This window comes from Acyrthosiphon pisum, chromosome X (genome assembly GCF_005508785.2).
Source record: "Acyrthosiphon pisum isolate AL4f chromosome X, pea_aphid_22Mar2018_4r6ur, whole genome shotgun sequence".
Classification (NCBI taxonomy): Eukaryota; Metazoa; Arthropoda; class Insecta; order Hemiptera; family Aphididae; genus Acyrthosiphon; species Acyrthosiphon pisum.
In genome coordinates this window covers 85508293-85525264 of record NC_042493.1, presented here as the reverse complement: position 1 = coordinate 85525264, position 16972 = coordinate 85508293, and the positions used below count along the sequence as shown (strand labels likewise).

At 28.8% G+C, this 16972-nt stretch overlaps 1 protein-coding gene across 2 annotated transcripts in view; it reads left to right on the top strand.

Moving 5' to 3' along the window:
* Window positions 1-16972, top strand: part of LOC100575309 — an 18961-nt gene extending 1989 nt beyond the window's left edge. Inside the window, exons 3-8 of one of the 2 annotated variants that reach the window (XM_003244161.4) lie at window positions 6201-6700; window positions 9772-9920; window positions 11445-11763; window positions 13394-13664; window positions 15498-15644; window positions 16073-16972. In XM_003244161.4, coding sequence (XP_003244209.1) covers window positions 6201-6700; window positions 9772-9920; window positions 11445-11763; window positions 13394-13664; window positions 15498-15644; window positions 16073-16323 — 1637 coding nt within the window. In that variant the 3' untranslated portion in view covers window positions 16324-16972. Of the gene's footprint in view, window positions 1-6200; window positions 6701-9771; window positions 9921-11444; window positions 11764-13393; window positions 13665-15497; window positions 15645-16072 lie in introns of those variants that run through there. The other variant, XM_016804008.2, reaches the window with a different exon arrangement.

Genomic DNA, 16972 nt, shown 5'->3' with positions numbered 1-16972 from the left:
TTTCGGCGACTTGGCAAAGTTTTTTGTATAAAATTTGGTATAATACGCTATAGATTCATCCACAGTATAATGATCTAAGGGTAAAATTAAAGCCTGTTTTCCTATTTGTGATAACTGTGTCTGTGAACTTCAACTGAAAACAATATGACACGACACGTTCACTTTATCTTGTATTCTTCACTATTCATTGTTGTCTTTGACTGTCTGAGCTTTGAGCGTAGGTAGTGTTGTAGAATAACTACATTAAAATATTACTATAATACTATTTAGTATATATACTATTCTAATATCTTTTTTGTACAATTCGAGGTACTTTCTATTATTTTGTTATGTTTGTGTGTATGACTTAAGTTATTATTTGTATAAGCCATAATTAATATATGGTAGACGCACAGTGTAATACATTATAATCAATATAGAAATGCAGAATGTTATTATTAAATAAACCATCATCTTATCAAGCTTTTTCCATAGTGTAATTTAATTGTAAATTAATAAAAAGATTTAGCTTAAATAATAATATTATTATGTTATGCTTTCCAGTTTCCACTGATTAAGTATATTTAGTCTCCAAATATCTTTAACTTTTAAGTATACGGTATATTGGCATAAAATAAAGTTTGCCCCCCCATAAAAACTGCCCAAGTTACGCCTATGGGTAGTGTGTATACAAGGTGTAACAGAAAGACTGACGAAAAAAAAATGATGCTACTTAAACGTATGACAAAAATGTTAAATTATATGATTAGTAAATAATTTAAGAAATATACTCATGTCAACAAGCTCCCAAAAAAATATTTTGAAAAAAGTGATGACGTTCCAAATTTATTTAATCAAAAAAATATTAATATTTAAATAAATTCTAAAAAATAAACTACTTGATTTAGATAAATGTTTTTACTATCAAAATTGTTCTTATAATCAAATTCACAAATTGGGGTTTTTTTTAACATATCCAAAAACATTTAAATAAAATTTCAAATTTTTATTTTCAGCGTTAAAATATAAAAATAATTTTATGTATAATCTAATATGTGTAGCGGCAAGTAACTATAAATTATATATTTATATATATAAAAAAAAATTTAAATATTGATTAGAACAAAGGTTAACTTAAAAATGGTAATATAGTAACCACACATAATCAGACGATCAGATAGGATACTATAAAAATTATAATAATATATAATTTGTAATAATTGATATATATGGACTAAATATCCTGAAATGTATGATACAAATGAAAAAATAATAAAAATATAAGCATTTGAGACAAATTGTATGTGTGTACAAAAATACTAAAAGAAATAATTTCGTGAGTTAAGAAGGAACCTAATATAAAATATTATTGATTATAAAATTTGGTAGGTGTTGTATACTTATTATTATTAAGAAAAATGAGCATACATTTATATGAAACTATGACCAATATTATGAGGAATACGTACCAAATTAAAAAAAATAAACTATTAACATATCATAAAATTATCCAAATTATATAAACAATTTTAAAAATCACTAAATATGCAAAGATGGGTAAAATGCAATGTGTACATTTTTTATTATTTTGAATAGCAAAACATATTTTCAGCATATTCTGCTATATATTTTGTTATAAAACATGCAAATGCAAGAAAATCCATTTCTCAAATAATACATAATAAAAACGAGTGTATGTAATACCTACTATACAATAGTGTAATAATTAGTTGCCCAATATTATATATTTATATATGTAACTAAATTACATTGATTCTATACTTTTGAAAAATGTTGCTATATAGGTACAATTGCATAGTATATACTATAATATATATTAAATATTAATTATAATGATATTTATAATGTTATCGAACTAACGTATGTATAGCATAGTCGATAAGATAGACACGGTGAGGTATATACTTTGAATATAATCAATCATGTACAATGTAGGTACTTAATTTAATTTAAATTGTAATACACTAATATACTATTCTAATATATAGTATTTACATATGTGTGTTATGTTATTAATTTTAGGCAATTATGTAAAAATAATCACATGTGAACTGTACAACTATACAACTTAATAAATTACGAAAATAGCTGAAATATGATTAATATGATGTTATATATTTTATTCTATTTATTTACCTTACTATTTTTATTTTTAATCATTAATTTTAATTAGACTACCTTTTTAATAGTCTATAGAGGTTAGCTAACCTGCTAACTTAACATATATTATAAAATTTAGAATTAACGTATGCGTATCATTATAATTCATAAATAATATTATTGTATAGGTACATATAAAATGGTTCCTATTTGATAAAATACAATAAAAATACCAACAAATTCTTTTTTCTAATTATATAAAACAGTAAGTACCACACAAAAATATATATAAATATACAAATTAATATAATTCAAATTTATTAAATAAGCTGATTGACATTGTATAAACATTTTCACTAAATAATTCGTTGTAAGAAAAAATAGAAAAAAAGATAGTATTATGTCATATTGTCATATAAAGTATGTATTTATGTTACTACAATATATTATAAGTCATGTCTTTTATAAAATCATCTAAGTTAGGTACGACTATAAAGTATTTTAAAGACCTTTTATAAAAATATTTATAATCACTGACTATGAAGAAATCCAGTTGTCCAGCTGGGACTGTCTGACAACCTTACGTCTATTAAATAATTTACAAGATTTTGACGATTTTATCAAAAACATAAATTCAAACCCTATTAAAAACTAATGTGGCTTTGCGCTAAACGTTGTTTTTAATTCTTGTGATGAGAACTCTTGTTTTAAATTTTAAAACCTAAGATATAAAAATTAAAATATATTGTTTGAACTTTGAAGTACAAAATAGTATTGAATATTTATTAATTTGACAAAAAACGTCAACGTTTGAAATTTAAACTGAAAAAAAAGGTGGGTAAGTGGATGTCGCTCTGCTGTCCAGTAGATTACAAGTGGGTCACTGTGTAATAGATGGTATTAAATTTGAATTCAACGATATAATATCATTGTATAAGAAAAATGATTTTGAGTGGAGACGGTATGTCAGTCTAGGTATAAGTCATATTATATACTTATCTATGGTATTAAAAAAAAATTGACCTATAATAGGTACCTATAATAAATTCCAAATTAATCATATCACAATATTCATTAGGTACTTATAACGCGTTATACATCAACAACAAACCGTGATACTATCATAGATATATAATAGTATACTTTAGAAGTTTCATGTAGGTACCCACGAATAATATTATACAATCGCAACAAAATAACTAAAATAGTTATTCTAGGTATTTTAATATATAATTTCGTCCAAATTCGAACATAAAATGAGTATAAAAATAAACTGTGCTTATGTATTTTTAGATTTTTTGGTAACAGAATTAATTACTTACGTGGAATCTTGTTTTAAATTTTCAATCCTTAGACATAAATGTTGACCATTTTATAAACTTTTAACTACAAAATAATTATTGAATCTTAAATTTGAAAAATGTTGTCAAAATTCGATCTTTAAATGCTTATAAAAAAAATTGTGCCTATTTATTTTTAATATTTTTCAACTGCTATTGTAACAATATATCAGGAGCCTTGCATTAAATTTTCACGCTTTTTTACCCAACAAACAACATTTTATTGATATTTATAGAAAAAAAAAATAAACTAATTGAAAACTAAGAATGTCCGTTAACAGCTCAAAAAAAATCAAAATATTTTCAAAATGTTTTGGTGTTTAATAAATGAAAATATTAACATTCAGTGAAATTTTTAAATATCTACAGTCCTTCGTTTTTGAATTACAATTAAATAAGAAAATCGTCACATGAGAAATCGAGCGAATATCAAATGTTGTAAAAATATGAATTTCAAACGCTCATCAAAATTTAATTTGACTTTTTCGTAGATATTTTTTTTTTTTTGATAAAGATAGACAATATTATGAAGAATATTGAAAATTTTTACGAATTCTTAACTAAAAATAATTTGCTAATTTTCGTGATTTTTATATATTTTGTCAATTTTTGAACTTTAAATGCTTATAAAAAAAAAATTGTGACTAAGGATTTTTAATATTTTTTATCTATGTTTGAAACAATATATTAGGGGCCTTCTATTAAATTGTCAAGTATTTTTACTCAACAAATAAAGTTTCATTAACATTCATAGAAAAAAAAACTAATAAAATTTGAAACTGAAAATGTCCCTAAACAGTTGAAAACAAATCAAAATATTTTGAAAATTGTATTATGTATAGAAAATGGAAATATAAACAGCCATTGAAAATTTCATGTATCTACGGTAATTTGTTTTAATGTTACACCAAAAACCAAAATCGATTTTCTCGAAAACAGCTTTTGCGTAAAAATTCCCATTTTTCCTTAATTTTTCTTTTGTTTTTCACGACGCTTTTGAAAACTACTGGAAAAATTTTTGACCCCCCAAAGGACCAACTAAATTCACTTTCCTATCAGAAAAGATACTGTTGAAGAAAATCGAAGCACTTTTACTGTCCTAAAAGATGATGACATCCACAAAAAATAAAAAAATACACACATCATTGTAAAATCAATACATACATTGAATTGATAACGAAATTGTTTTTTCAACACTTTTTCATCGCTATAAAAAAACTTTTTGAGGATCTTTTTTTTAAATTTGCAATCTTAATTAGTCACAAACAATCGTTTTATCATTAAAAATTAATTTAGTAAAACATACGAATGTCTATAAATAGCTCAAACAGAACCAAAATATTTTTAAATTTGTATCATATCTTGGAAATGAGCTTATGAATATTAATCAAAATGTCAAGTCTCTATAGTTATTTTAGATTCTGAGCGGAGCGTGGAAGCTATTGTTTTTACAATGGTGTTTATTTTTAGATTCTAAGCGGAGTGAGGAAGCTATTGCTTTTACAATGGTGTTTATTTTATTTTATTTCATTTTTTTATTTTTATATTCTGTATACAAAATTTCTTCCAGAAGGAGTGTTTCGATTTCAACATATAGTACCTTATCTTTTAGCAAATTGAATCAATATGGTACTTTAAAGGGGTCATTTTTCGATTTTCTTAATAGTTATTTAATGCCACGGGAAAAACCACCGGAAAATTACAAAAAAACGCTAAAAATGGGATTTTAATTTGTAACGCTTTGTTTATCACCATAGAAACGAATAAAAAATTATAATATTTTAATATTAATTCAACTTACATGATAATATAAATAATAACAAAATATAAAATATCCAGACTGACAAACCGTCTCCGCTCAGAATCGTTTTTCTTATACAATGATATTATATATCATTGAATTCAAGTCTAATACAACCATTATACAATGACCCACTTGTAATCTACTGTACAGCAGAGCGACATCCACTTACCTGCTTTTTTTTTTTATTTACAACAAAAAAAACGAAATCGATTCTTTCAAAATCCTGATTATCTTAAAGATTCTTGTTTTTCTCTTTTTTTTGTTTTCTAGATTATTTTTAAAATGTCCTCATAGTTTTTCTGTTTTCTGAAAATGTTGGCTCTTGAATCATTAATTTTCGTTCACTATTTCGTCAACTTTATTGGTCGTCTTAAGTTTAGTATATCCATCCAGGGGTAGATAGTCCCATAGGGAAAAAGGGATTTTCCCTGTGCGCCCCCGTCTATGTTTATGTTGGGGGGCTCCACTCAGGTGTACCTACACATTGTTTTTTTGCAAAATAAAATATTCACCAAATAGAAATAATTTAAATTTAAAACTATTTTTTTTTATATAAATTATTATTACTGTTATTTTTAACAATATAAATATATAATAATACCACTAGTCAAAAATTTGCTTACGAATCTTTAACATAGTATTTTAAATTGTTATCGTTAATCGAAGACCGAAATATCCGGCCGACTGTCGACCGCGAACACTGCACGTTCTATCATGATACGGGCGATACGAAATACAAATTTTTCGGAAATGATTGGGTATTTAACAATGGCGTACGCGGGGGTAGGGTTTTAGGGTTTTAGGTTAAGATTAGGTTAGTTGTGCAGATATCTATACTTCCAGAGGAAGCTGATCTAAAAATGTATGAAATATTTTTTTTTTTGGTTTCTATATTATCTCATCTATCCGTATGCTAATGAGTAATAATGAATGATATTTTATATTACACTGTGCAGTGACCAAGATACTGGATTGGAGTTCGACGGGCTACTTGACGGCGGCCATTCAATCGTCAATACACTTGTGGTCGAGCCAGACACAGAGCGTCCAGTACACGATCGCCGCGGTGGACGCGCACGACCCGACGCAGACCGAAGGTGGCGCGACGAAGACCACTATCGGTTGTCTGAAATGGGACGTGCAGGGCGAAAAACTGGGATATTCGTTCACTGTGGGTAGGGGTGAAGACTCGTCATTCGATTCATCGGGTGATTCATCGGGTCCCGGCGACTCATCGCTCTTAGAACGAATTTTGTTGGGTGACGGAGGTCTCGGCGACTCGTCGCTCTTAGAACGAATGAACGCGTACGCGGCACGTGATCAGCGACTCTTATCAGAGCAGGACGACCCGGACGTGACGTATAGATCTCCGGCCATAAATGCGTCTGCAGACGATACTTACCAGCAGATACCGCGGCGAATCAATAACGCGATCAAGAACACTGGACACGTAAAGGTATAGGGGTTTCTCCGGGTAAATTTCTAGGGTGGGGAGAGGGTTGAAATTATTCGTGTAAAAGGACTTGATACATAAAAAAATTTACTTATACCTAATGACAAAAACATATGGAACATCACATGGTGTGCACTGTAGAGACATGCATGTATGAAAACCAATGGGCAGTATTGTAATAATGTTATTGTTTGCATAACTACTCCCAAGCATTTTTATATCTTTACTGTTGTTAAGCAAGTCGAAGTCAAGTCAGCTATATTTATAAAGGTGTAAGAGTGCTGTCAATATTTAGTTATGCTGCACAGCGACTATACAATAATAGCCATATGTAAAAATAAAATCAATCCGATTTAACGATCAAAAGTTACTTTACAGAAAAAACCATCATGTCTCATAGAATCATCCGATATTGATCATATTTTTAATTATTATTTGAAATAAGAAAAGCTTACCTACCAATAATAGTGGCATTGAACTTTAATTTTTAAATTAACTTTAGGAAAATAACGCCTGAAAAAATAAATTTGAAATTGTGTGACATACACGTTGATTGAAACGTCTGAAAATGGAGTTTATAAATAAGTGTAAAATGTGACCTAGGTATATAATATTTTATTTATTTTTGTTTGCTGCAACCTCATTTTTAAATTTTCTTGCGTACAACTATTTCTATAATCAATTAGTACAGAATAACATCAAACATGGCAATTCACAAGAGCTATGTACTACAAAAAGGTTTTTTTATAATTGATTTAACATCCATAGTTTTAGTTAACTTCAAAATAGTATTTATATTTGTCATCACGTTTTGGAGCAGAACATTTCCACCTTTAACTTCGAGAGTAGTTTCTGGTAGAAACGTTGATCTATTTTGGAGGTAAAATAACCATAGGGCGTAGATATTAGAAATATTTACCAAATATTATATTATAATTAGCTATTCACGGTATTAAAAAATATTTAAATTTTTGTTCTTGAACATTTAATACAAAGTGCCGCAAAGTATTTTATACATTGATATAAAAATCTAAAAAATATATAAGCACAATTTTTGCTTACAAAATTGAAGTTACAAAATCATATAATTAAACAAAATATAACACATAACATTACTTACTTATACTTACACTTAAAAAATTTAGCGTAGGTAAATCCAAAGTAATTTTTTTTATCAGCATTTGGAGTAACAATTTTGAAAAAATTTGTCAACATTATTTTATTTTTAAAAATGTATAAACATTTTAGTATTCATACCTATGGTTTTTAAAATTGAATAATAACTATGAGTATACAAGCATACGTTTTGATTATAATAAAAATTATAAAACATAAAATTTGAATGTAATTGTACAAATATTTTTTATGAACATTTGAAGCCTCCGCTCAGAATTTATTTTCGTAAATAAAACACATCCATAATCCATTACAGTGCCCTTTTCAATGACGTGGCTCACTCGACACCAACATTACCAGTGTATTTTTATGAATTTTATTACAATTATGCAGTACATTTTGTATGGTTTAAGTACAATTTAACTTTAATTTTAAAACATATTTTATGTCAATTTTGTATACCATAATATTTTAATCTATAGAAGAAAATGTGTTTGGATTATTGGATACATGCCTATTCGTGCCTATATTATAAATTTTATTTTTTTCTCAACGTTTTGTATCTAGCTACCTATATCAGTATAGGGAGACTAAAGTTTATGTTTAGAAATTAAAATTACTAACAGTTAGGTATATTTTTATCGATGTTTATATTATTATTTAATAATAAAAGTTTGTTGCAATTTAATTATATCTCCATTTGTAATAATAATATAAAATAATTTTTAGGGGACTGAGTGGCCGAGTGGACTAAGGCTCGGTTACGACGTACACCGACGCCGGTTCGAACCCGGCCGCGGGTGGCATTTTTCTTCGGGCAAGTCAAGGTGTCCGGAGATAAGTGCCACCATCCCCCACCCGAGCATGGCAAATATCTACTGATGCCCAATAAAAAATCTGCCAAAAACACACTAGTTTGCAAACTTACAATTTCTCCCCTACAAACCAAAAAACAAACAGCTTATGGCCTTAGTTGCCGGGCTTCACGAACAATTAAAAAAAAAATTTAAAAAAAAGTAATTTAATTTTTAATAATCCTTCATAGATTTTAGGGCCAGTCTGGCTTTAGCTGTTTTTTAGTCATACACATCCTGTTTATATTATTAATTAATTACTAACTATACAGTATACACTATACAGCTAATAAACTGTCAGCTTTAAATTGAAAAAAAAATGTTTATACATGCAATATGTATTTACGTTCACAATTGCAAGTATAAACACACTTTGTATTCGTTGTGCAAATAGCTTTAATGTAAACATTAAATAAATAAAATTTAGTTTATTTTATTACAGCACATTTGGACGAAATTATATAAATAAACAAAGAATAACAATTTAAATTAAAATATTATTCTTTGTGACTTTTACGCATATTATTATTATTATATCTTATAAATTATATATATTATATATATCTTATATATATATTTATCAGTTATTTATTATTATTATAAATATACACCACCTATGTGCACATTTGTCTTATAATATAACTGACATGCAAGCCTGGGCATAATTTTAACTTTTTAAAGTTTAATTTTCATCAACCTAATTTTTAACTTAATTGATTTTTATTAAAATAAACTTAATGAATAACAAGTTAATTATTGATAATGCATATTGCATAAAAATTTGCTATTTATTATTTTTAAACCATATTACTGTCTATTTATATATTTAAAAAAATAAAATAATAACTTAATTTAAGTTAACAAGTTAATTTTAAGTGTCTATATAACTTTTATTTCAACTGAGTTAAAAAAAAAATAGGATAACTATTACATTTTTTTAAATGTTTTCTATCAACTTAACTTATAACTGAATTAAAAATTATCATTAACTTGCCCAGCCTTGCTGACATGTAAATAGATAATTCATATAATTCTACGATTCTACAATTTGAAATTTGTTATAATATTATTATTATACATTGACAATTGACATATTGTCCACAGGTTTGGTTATTGAATGCACCGAATGACAAAACAAATAATGAACAAAAAACATCGAGTTGTGGTTGTGTAACTGATGACACTTGTCAATGGATTTACGGATGCAGAATTATTGTCATGGATTGGTTGGCCAACGGTCATGTTTTAGTGACGTTAGTTATAATATGAATTATGATAAATATATAATAATATAATATGAATAAATTTGAATAGTTAACATAAAAATAACGTACTCGTAGAATAGCTAACAACATTACCTGTATAAGCTTGACATATTAAATAGATGCTAGTCTATGGCCAATATATTTCTATAACATTTTCATTATATTGTTTTATTCAAAAATGCAGTTTAAAAAAATCCACATTACGTTAAATTATAAGTATACTATCATATTAAATAATAAAATCATAATTTGTAATTTTAAAATTTTTATGCAACCAATTTAACTATCTATGTCAATTAAAAAATATATATATTTACCAGCTGATCCCGCGAACATTGTTAACCGTAAAAATGACAACCCTTAAAAAAATTGTGATTGTTCAACTTCTTTTGGGTGTAACTCGCTGCAGTAAGTGCAAATCAGCCACCATGGTAGGGAATCCGACTACGTCGGATCGCGGACAATGTGCGACAGCATATCAAGGATACCGATGAACGGTTATATAAGTGCAACTCAGCCACCTTGGTAGACAATGTGCGTAAATTTGATTTGATACATATTTGTATCTGATCTGCCCAAATAATCAATGGAAACCAACAATAAATAAATACAAATTTCTACTATTTATATCTCCCATGACCATCTCCAATAGCAACCAATTATAAACAAAAATGTCCAACTTAAATCTCAAAATCTTTGTTTGAACACCTCCCCGGGTTGGGCCTACGTTTATTCTAAATTATTTTAAATTATAAGTCATATTATATATATTATACTCATATATAAATAAAACAGTATCTTAAGCGGATCTGATATAGACTGTTTATAAAAAGTTCATATACCTAACCAATTTTTAAACAAATTTTACAATTTTTTTTCAAACGCGGGGCCTCCAAATGTAAGCAAAAAGCGAGAAGCCTAGGGCCTGGGCCCTGCTCGCCCCCCTAAAGACGGCCCTGTTCATATAGGAAATTATCTAAGTACTTGCATGTGGATCGTGTAAATCTGTGCGTAATATAAGTGATCGTTAGTGTTATTGTGTGTAAGAGAAATAATAGCGGAGCTGCCCGCACATGCACGCACAATAACGCAATAAGTGGTTATTAATCATAATTTTTTTTAACAATATTATCTATTTAAACCTAACTTATTTATACGATAAAATTTCTGAAAACCAATTTATATTCGTCATGAAATTTACTTGAAAACGAATTTCTTACATTTTTAAATTAATTTTTCCACTTAAATATTATTTACATTTTATACAATATTCTAAGTTTAAAAATCTAATTTCTGTCGGATTGTGAGAGCTCAATTTCTAAAAAGTGAAAAAGTTGTTTTTAAGTTAACTTCGGGATGAATCAAAAATGAATCAAAAATTTTAATCCTCTTAAATGTACCGTCTTATTTAATACTATATTTCGTTGCACGCTGACACTGTAGGTCAGAGATAGGCTACAAGACAACCATCATATATTATTATTATTACCCATGTTGTTTTGCGTATTTCAGGGGTTGCACGAGGGCCACAGTGACATTTTTCCGGTACGATTTCGCCCAAAAGAAATTGATCACTACGCGCATTATACGCAGGATAGAAAAATATTCGGTAATTAGCTGCCTGCAAGTGTCACAGGACAAATGGAGTCGTCACTTGGCCGTGGCCACTCATTCGCAACAGTCATGCGTGTTGAAAGTTTGGCGCATCGAAGACCCGCTGGAGTTGTGCCCACACTACGATCAGCGCTTAGATTCGAGTATCAACGTGACCGAAACCTTGACCGACCGTTACGACAGTAAACAGAATGGCCGCGCTAAATGGCTGATAAAGGTATAAATCAAAATCATATTATAATCGTTTATCGTCTGCTGCGATTTGTCGTATGCATATAATAATACTGTAATATTGTTATAGGCAATACCGAGACGAGATTTTTTTGTGAGTTTCTAGTAGGTACTTTTAATGCCGTTTAAAATTATCGTTTAGCTGTATACAATTTTCGGGCACCGGCCGCATATAGGTCTTGAGGATTTAATTCGGAATGCAAGTTCATGCATTTGTTTGATTCTTTGTAAGTCGCATTTATATGATATAGCAATTAGTTTAAAGGTAATACAGAATTAAATATATTATTCTAACTTCACACGGTTAATCGTATATATTTTTAATTTTAAGTGACTTATTTTGGGCACGTAATACTATAGTTGACTCCCAAAGTCAAAAACGTGGATTATTTTTATACGAATTGCCTCCCGAATATATTATATTATATACTATAGTAAGTTTCATAACAACTGCGATTCGACGTTTTAACGATACGTCTTGTCGATAATTATGCCGATAACTTAAAATTTATAAATACGGTCTAATAGATACTAATAGATAGGTACGGACTAATAGACCTACACCTATCCGATTTTATCTCGCCGATTACATTCGTCGTAGTCGTGTTGTAATGCATATTATTATACTAACATTTTATTATTTTTCTAATATTCGATTAGTATTGAATTTTATAGTAAAATAACATAAAATATTTAAAAAATATATTTTTATTAATTTAAAACTAATTTTTGTAATTTTTTAAGGACTTTTTTTGTCATTTTTATGTCATTTATGCATTTTTTTAGATCATTTTTTAAATGTTTTCAAGGTCATAAACTTCTGAGTCCTAGTCATTACTCATGAACAATGATTTAGCTATCTCAATATCAAATGTACAAGATAATGCAATGTAGTGAATTTTGGGTGCTTGAGTCTCACTTGATATTATTTTTTTATATACTAATGACTATCACTTTTTAGGGCATTATAGATACCTGAATAACAATTTTTTGTATATATAAGTTAGGTATTTTCTACTGCTCAGGGGGTCTCACCATACAAAACGCTGTCAATAAATAGTGTTATTCATTGAGTCAAAAAGCTTGAAAATTTAATAAAAGGCTCCTGATATATTGATACAACAGAAGTTGAAAATATTAAAAATATATAAGCGCAATATTTTTTTACAAGCATTTAAAGTGCGATTTTTTACAACATTTATCAAATTTAAAATTGAAAAAGGTTTTGGTAGTTAAAAATAGTCAAATGAAAAATATATTCGTGATATGTCAAAACCTCAACCAATTATTATCCTCTATACTTTGTATAATGGACGATTTTACTCTAAGATAATTTAAAAATCATAAAACACGAGTTAGTGCGTTTTATCTGTGTTTCGCGCGAGTCTGAGAGAGTCTGCGCAGACATCCCATTATCTGCAAGATGAATTGGAGGATCCTTCCAGTGTTTAGCCCTAAGTCTACCTGTTACCCATACGAACGTTAATCGACTATTTATATATAATATAACCGTCACAATCATGCCCGCATTTAAAATATCACATATTGACACGAGTACCAACCTATTATAGATAGTATTTATCATTATCATATTATTATGTTACGTTTAAATATAGGCCTTCGCTTGGCACCCGTGGAAACACGCTCTGATGTGTTACGCTGTCACAGCGGTCCCACAGGACGGTGCCCAGATGTACATCAATCGCAAGTGTCCGTCGTGGTTTGTGTTGGCGAACGCTTGCAAAGGACAAGTGTTGAAGCGCGTCGAACAGACCGCAAGCAACTGCTGTCCGACGGTGGACATAATGCACGTCAACACGCACTCGATGACGTTCAGCCGACTGACCGGCGAACTTCTGTTGTCGGCCACGACCGTGTACAATGTCAGTGAGTACAACGATAATAATTGTTAGTAGGTACCTATAAGTAATATAATATAATATTATTCGAACGCGTGTCTCCTTCGTGCACGGGTTACGATGGTCGGTAGGTTAGGTAACGTACCTACAAATAATAGTTGCGTAGTCGGTTTGCGCACCAACATTTGATGATAAAATTATAATTTTCACTTTTTTTAGTACACAATAAAACCTTGTAGGATGTATACATTATTGTGATCACTATAAGCGGAAACACTCAATAACTATGTGCAGGCTTCGTATATTTCAATTCTGCTTTTTTGGCTAACTAGTAAACATTATTATACACAATTTCAAATAATTATACTATTTTTGTGACAGTTAATTTTGCGCATGTGCACAATAATTTTTTTTTTAATAGTTTGACTTATTTTTGACCACAAATTATTTTTAAAAGAATTTTAGTGGTTGAATTTCTTTTCTAAGTTAAAAAATGACCTATCCCTATCCACCGATTTGGAAAATATGTATTTTATTTAAACTACGTATAATCTGTTATACCCATGCAAATAACATAAAATTAAATTAATATAACTCGGCCATTATTAACTTAGAAAATAAATTCAACCACTAAAATTCATTAAAAAATACAAAAAAAATAATTTGTGGTAAAAAATAGGTCGTCATCTAAAAAAAAAAATTATTGTTCGAACGTGCAAAATTTACTGATCACAAAAATAGTCTAATTATTTGAAATTGTGTATAATAATGTTTATTAGTTAGCCAAAAAAAGCAGAATTGAAATATATGAAGCCCGCACATAGTTATTAAGTGATTCCACTTATCGTGTCATCATGATCACACTGTATATATTTATGTAAATGTGTATATAATAAGATTTTAAGAAAAATATAAATTTTAGATATATTTAAATTCCTACCTGGTTACCTATATGCTAATTACCTATAATAGTTCAAAGCAGGGCTTGCAAACGTTATAATAACGCTCTATTTGAAAAAAAACTATTGATATTTGTAAACATTATTATAACGGAAAACGATAATCAAAAATAATTAAATACCGCAAAACAATACAAAACGATTAACAAAATATATTATCATAGAACAATATTATATACCTATCATTAAACAAAACATAACGCAAAACGTAATTTATAGAATATCATTGAACGAAAAATAACGCAAAATCAAATATTTTAAAATCCATTTATTTAAAAGGTCTACCAATTGGTTTCGTATAGAAATATTTATTTCATGCAAACAATTTAAGAATTGATTACCATATTCCGATCCGGGCTCGTTACCTACCTGCATTAGTTATTAATTTTAAGTTTAATAGGTATTAACACTACCTAACTACCTATTTTAAATAACGATAAACGCAAAACTTGTATACCTAACGGTTTAGTTCTAAATAACGATAAATACAAAACTCGGATAACGTTTTAATTGTAAATAATATAAACGGATTTTTTTTTCAAATGCAAGCCATGGTTAAAAGTTACTTAATAGTGATCAACTTAACCGTGATAGTTATCATTGCAGATAGTATTGCATGATTATTACGAAATTATATTAAAAAACGGGTTCACCCGGTAAAGAACCGAGAAACTTATAGATAAGTAAACAAATTTCAGCATACAAATATGAAAACATTACTTTACAACACTTCGATATCGTTTTTAATTTTCGATATGGCGTTAACAATAACACTCGGTGTTCCACAGATATAGATAATAGATCCATCGTCAATTATTTCCGTATATATTTGACGTTTCGACTCTATAGTATTGTGGTATATTCATTTATACCATGGTTCTGAATGGTTTTTTTTTTTACAGGATACAATGCATATTCCGCTCCCGTTTTAGTTGAAAAAAACAGCGTCGTGGTGATGCACGCCCTGGATCGAATCGTCGAGACATTGAGCAGTAGCCATACGGATAGAGGACTGTTTTTCGCATGGAGTCCGGACGGAAAACGTATAGGTATAAAATATATTGTATTAATCACACCGCATTATCACGTTCATTACCAAGCTGTCTTCACGTTAAATCATATTAAAAATCAAGTCATATCAATCCACGTGTGGTCCACTATTTGATCTACCCCCCCGAGAAAAAATCCTGGCTACGCCACTGATCTATCTAATAGAATTTCTTCACTTCTGATACACAAATATTAACATGGTGCCATAGTGGGTTTAGAACAGCATCGTATTTCTAACGTTCTAAGTTTTGTTTCGTGACCGAAGCAATAAATAAACAATATGCAATCACACAATCTATAGTCATCGAACAGTGAACGTGTCCGGTTGTTATAATAATATATACAATGCGGTGTTATACATCATCGATTCTTTTGTTTCTTTATATTTATATACAATGGTACTTATCATTGTTTTGATATTATATAGCTTTGACGAGTTCCGACGAATCGTTGAGAATATGGAACTTTTGGCCAACCAGTAACGTCCAAAAAACATCCAATAATTGTCCGCCGCACGTTTACACCACGAATGCGACTTACGCGGTAACTTCGGCCCATTTCGCGGAGGACGGAGACTTAAGCAACAGCAATTACAGACTTTTACACAATCGGAGCTCTCAAAATAGCCAATCAGCGATGTCCGAGCTATCGTTTGATGCCGCTCGCATAATAAAATGATCGCCGATAAGACGTGCGTTATGTTGAATTTACGTCACTCAACGGGTGTGACAATAAAAATTTACCTAACATTTATTAAAAGTTTTTCGAGTCAATTAATAAAAAAAAAAACCATCAGAGTTACGTACTAAAAGTTAACTACTATATTTGACCCAAGGTCAATTGCCTACTTAACTTGGGATCACTTATGTATTTATAGCATAACAAATTAAAATGTTATCGTTGGTTTCTTATTTTTCCCTATACATAGATATTATATTTTTATTACTACTACGATTTCCGTAACCATTAATTCTATCTTTCTTTTTTTAGTAATTATTTTACATTTTTACGTATTTGTTCACCGTAGGCGGTAGGCACATTTTCTCAGTTTGTATAAATATGATTTTAATTTTATATTTTTATATTTTTTTATTACTTATTATTGTTGAACATATAATTACCATTATCATTAGTATTGTGTTTGGGTGGTATTTAAAATTTGCAACTGTTGTACAATTTAATTTTTACACAACGTGCATTATATATTATATAGTACGTCTTACTATTTATTATTATTATTATATTAAGTTTATTGCAGTGTAGAATAGCATTAATGGCCATGACGCTGAACAATAAAATAAAATATTATGTGGTATTATACTATCTA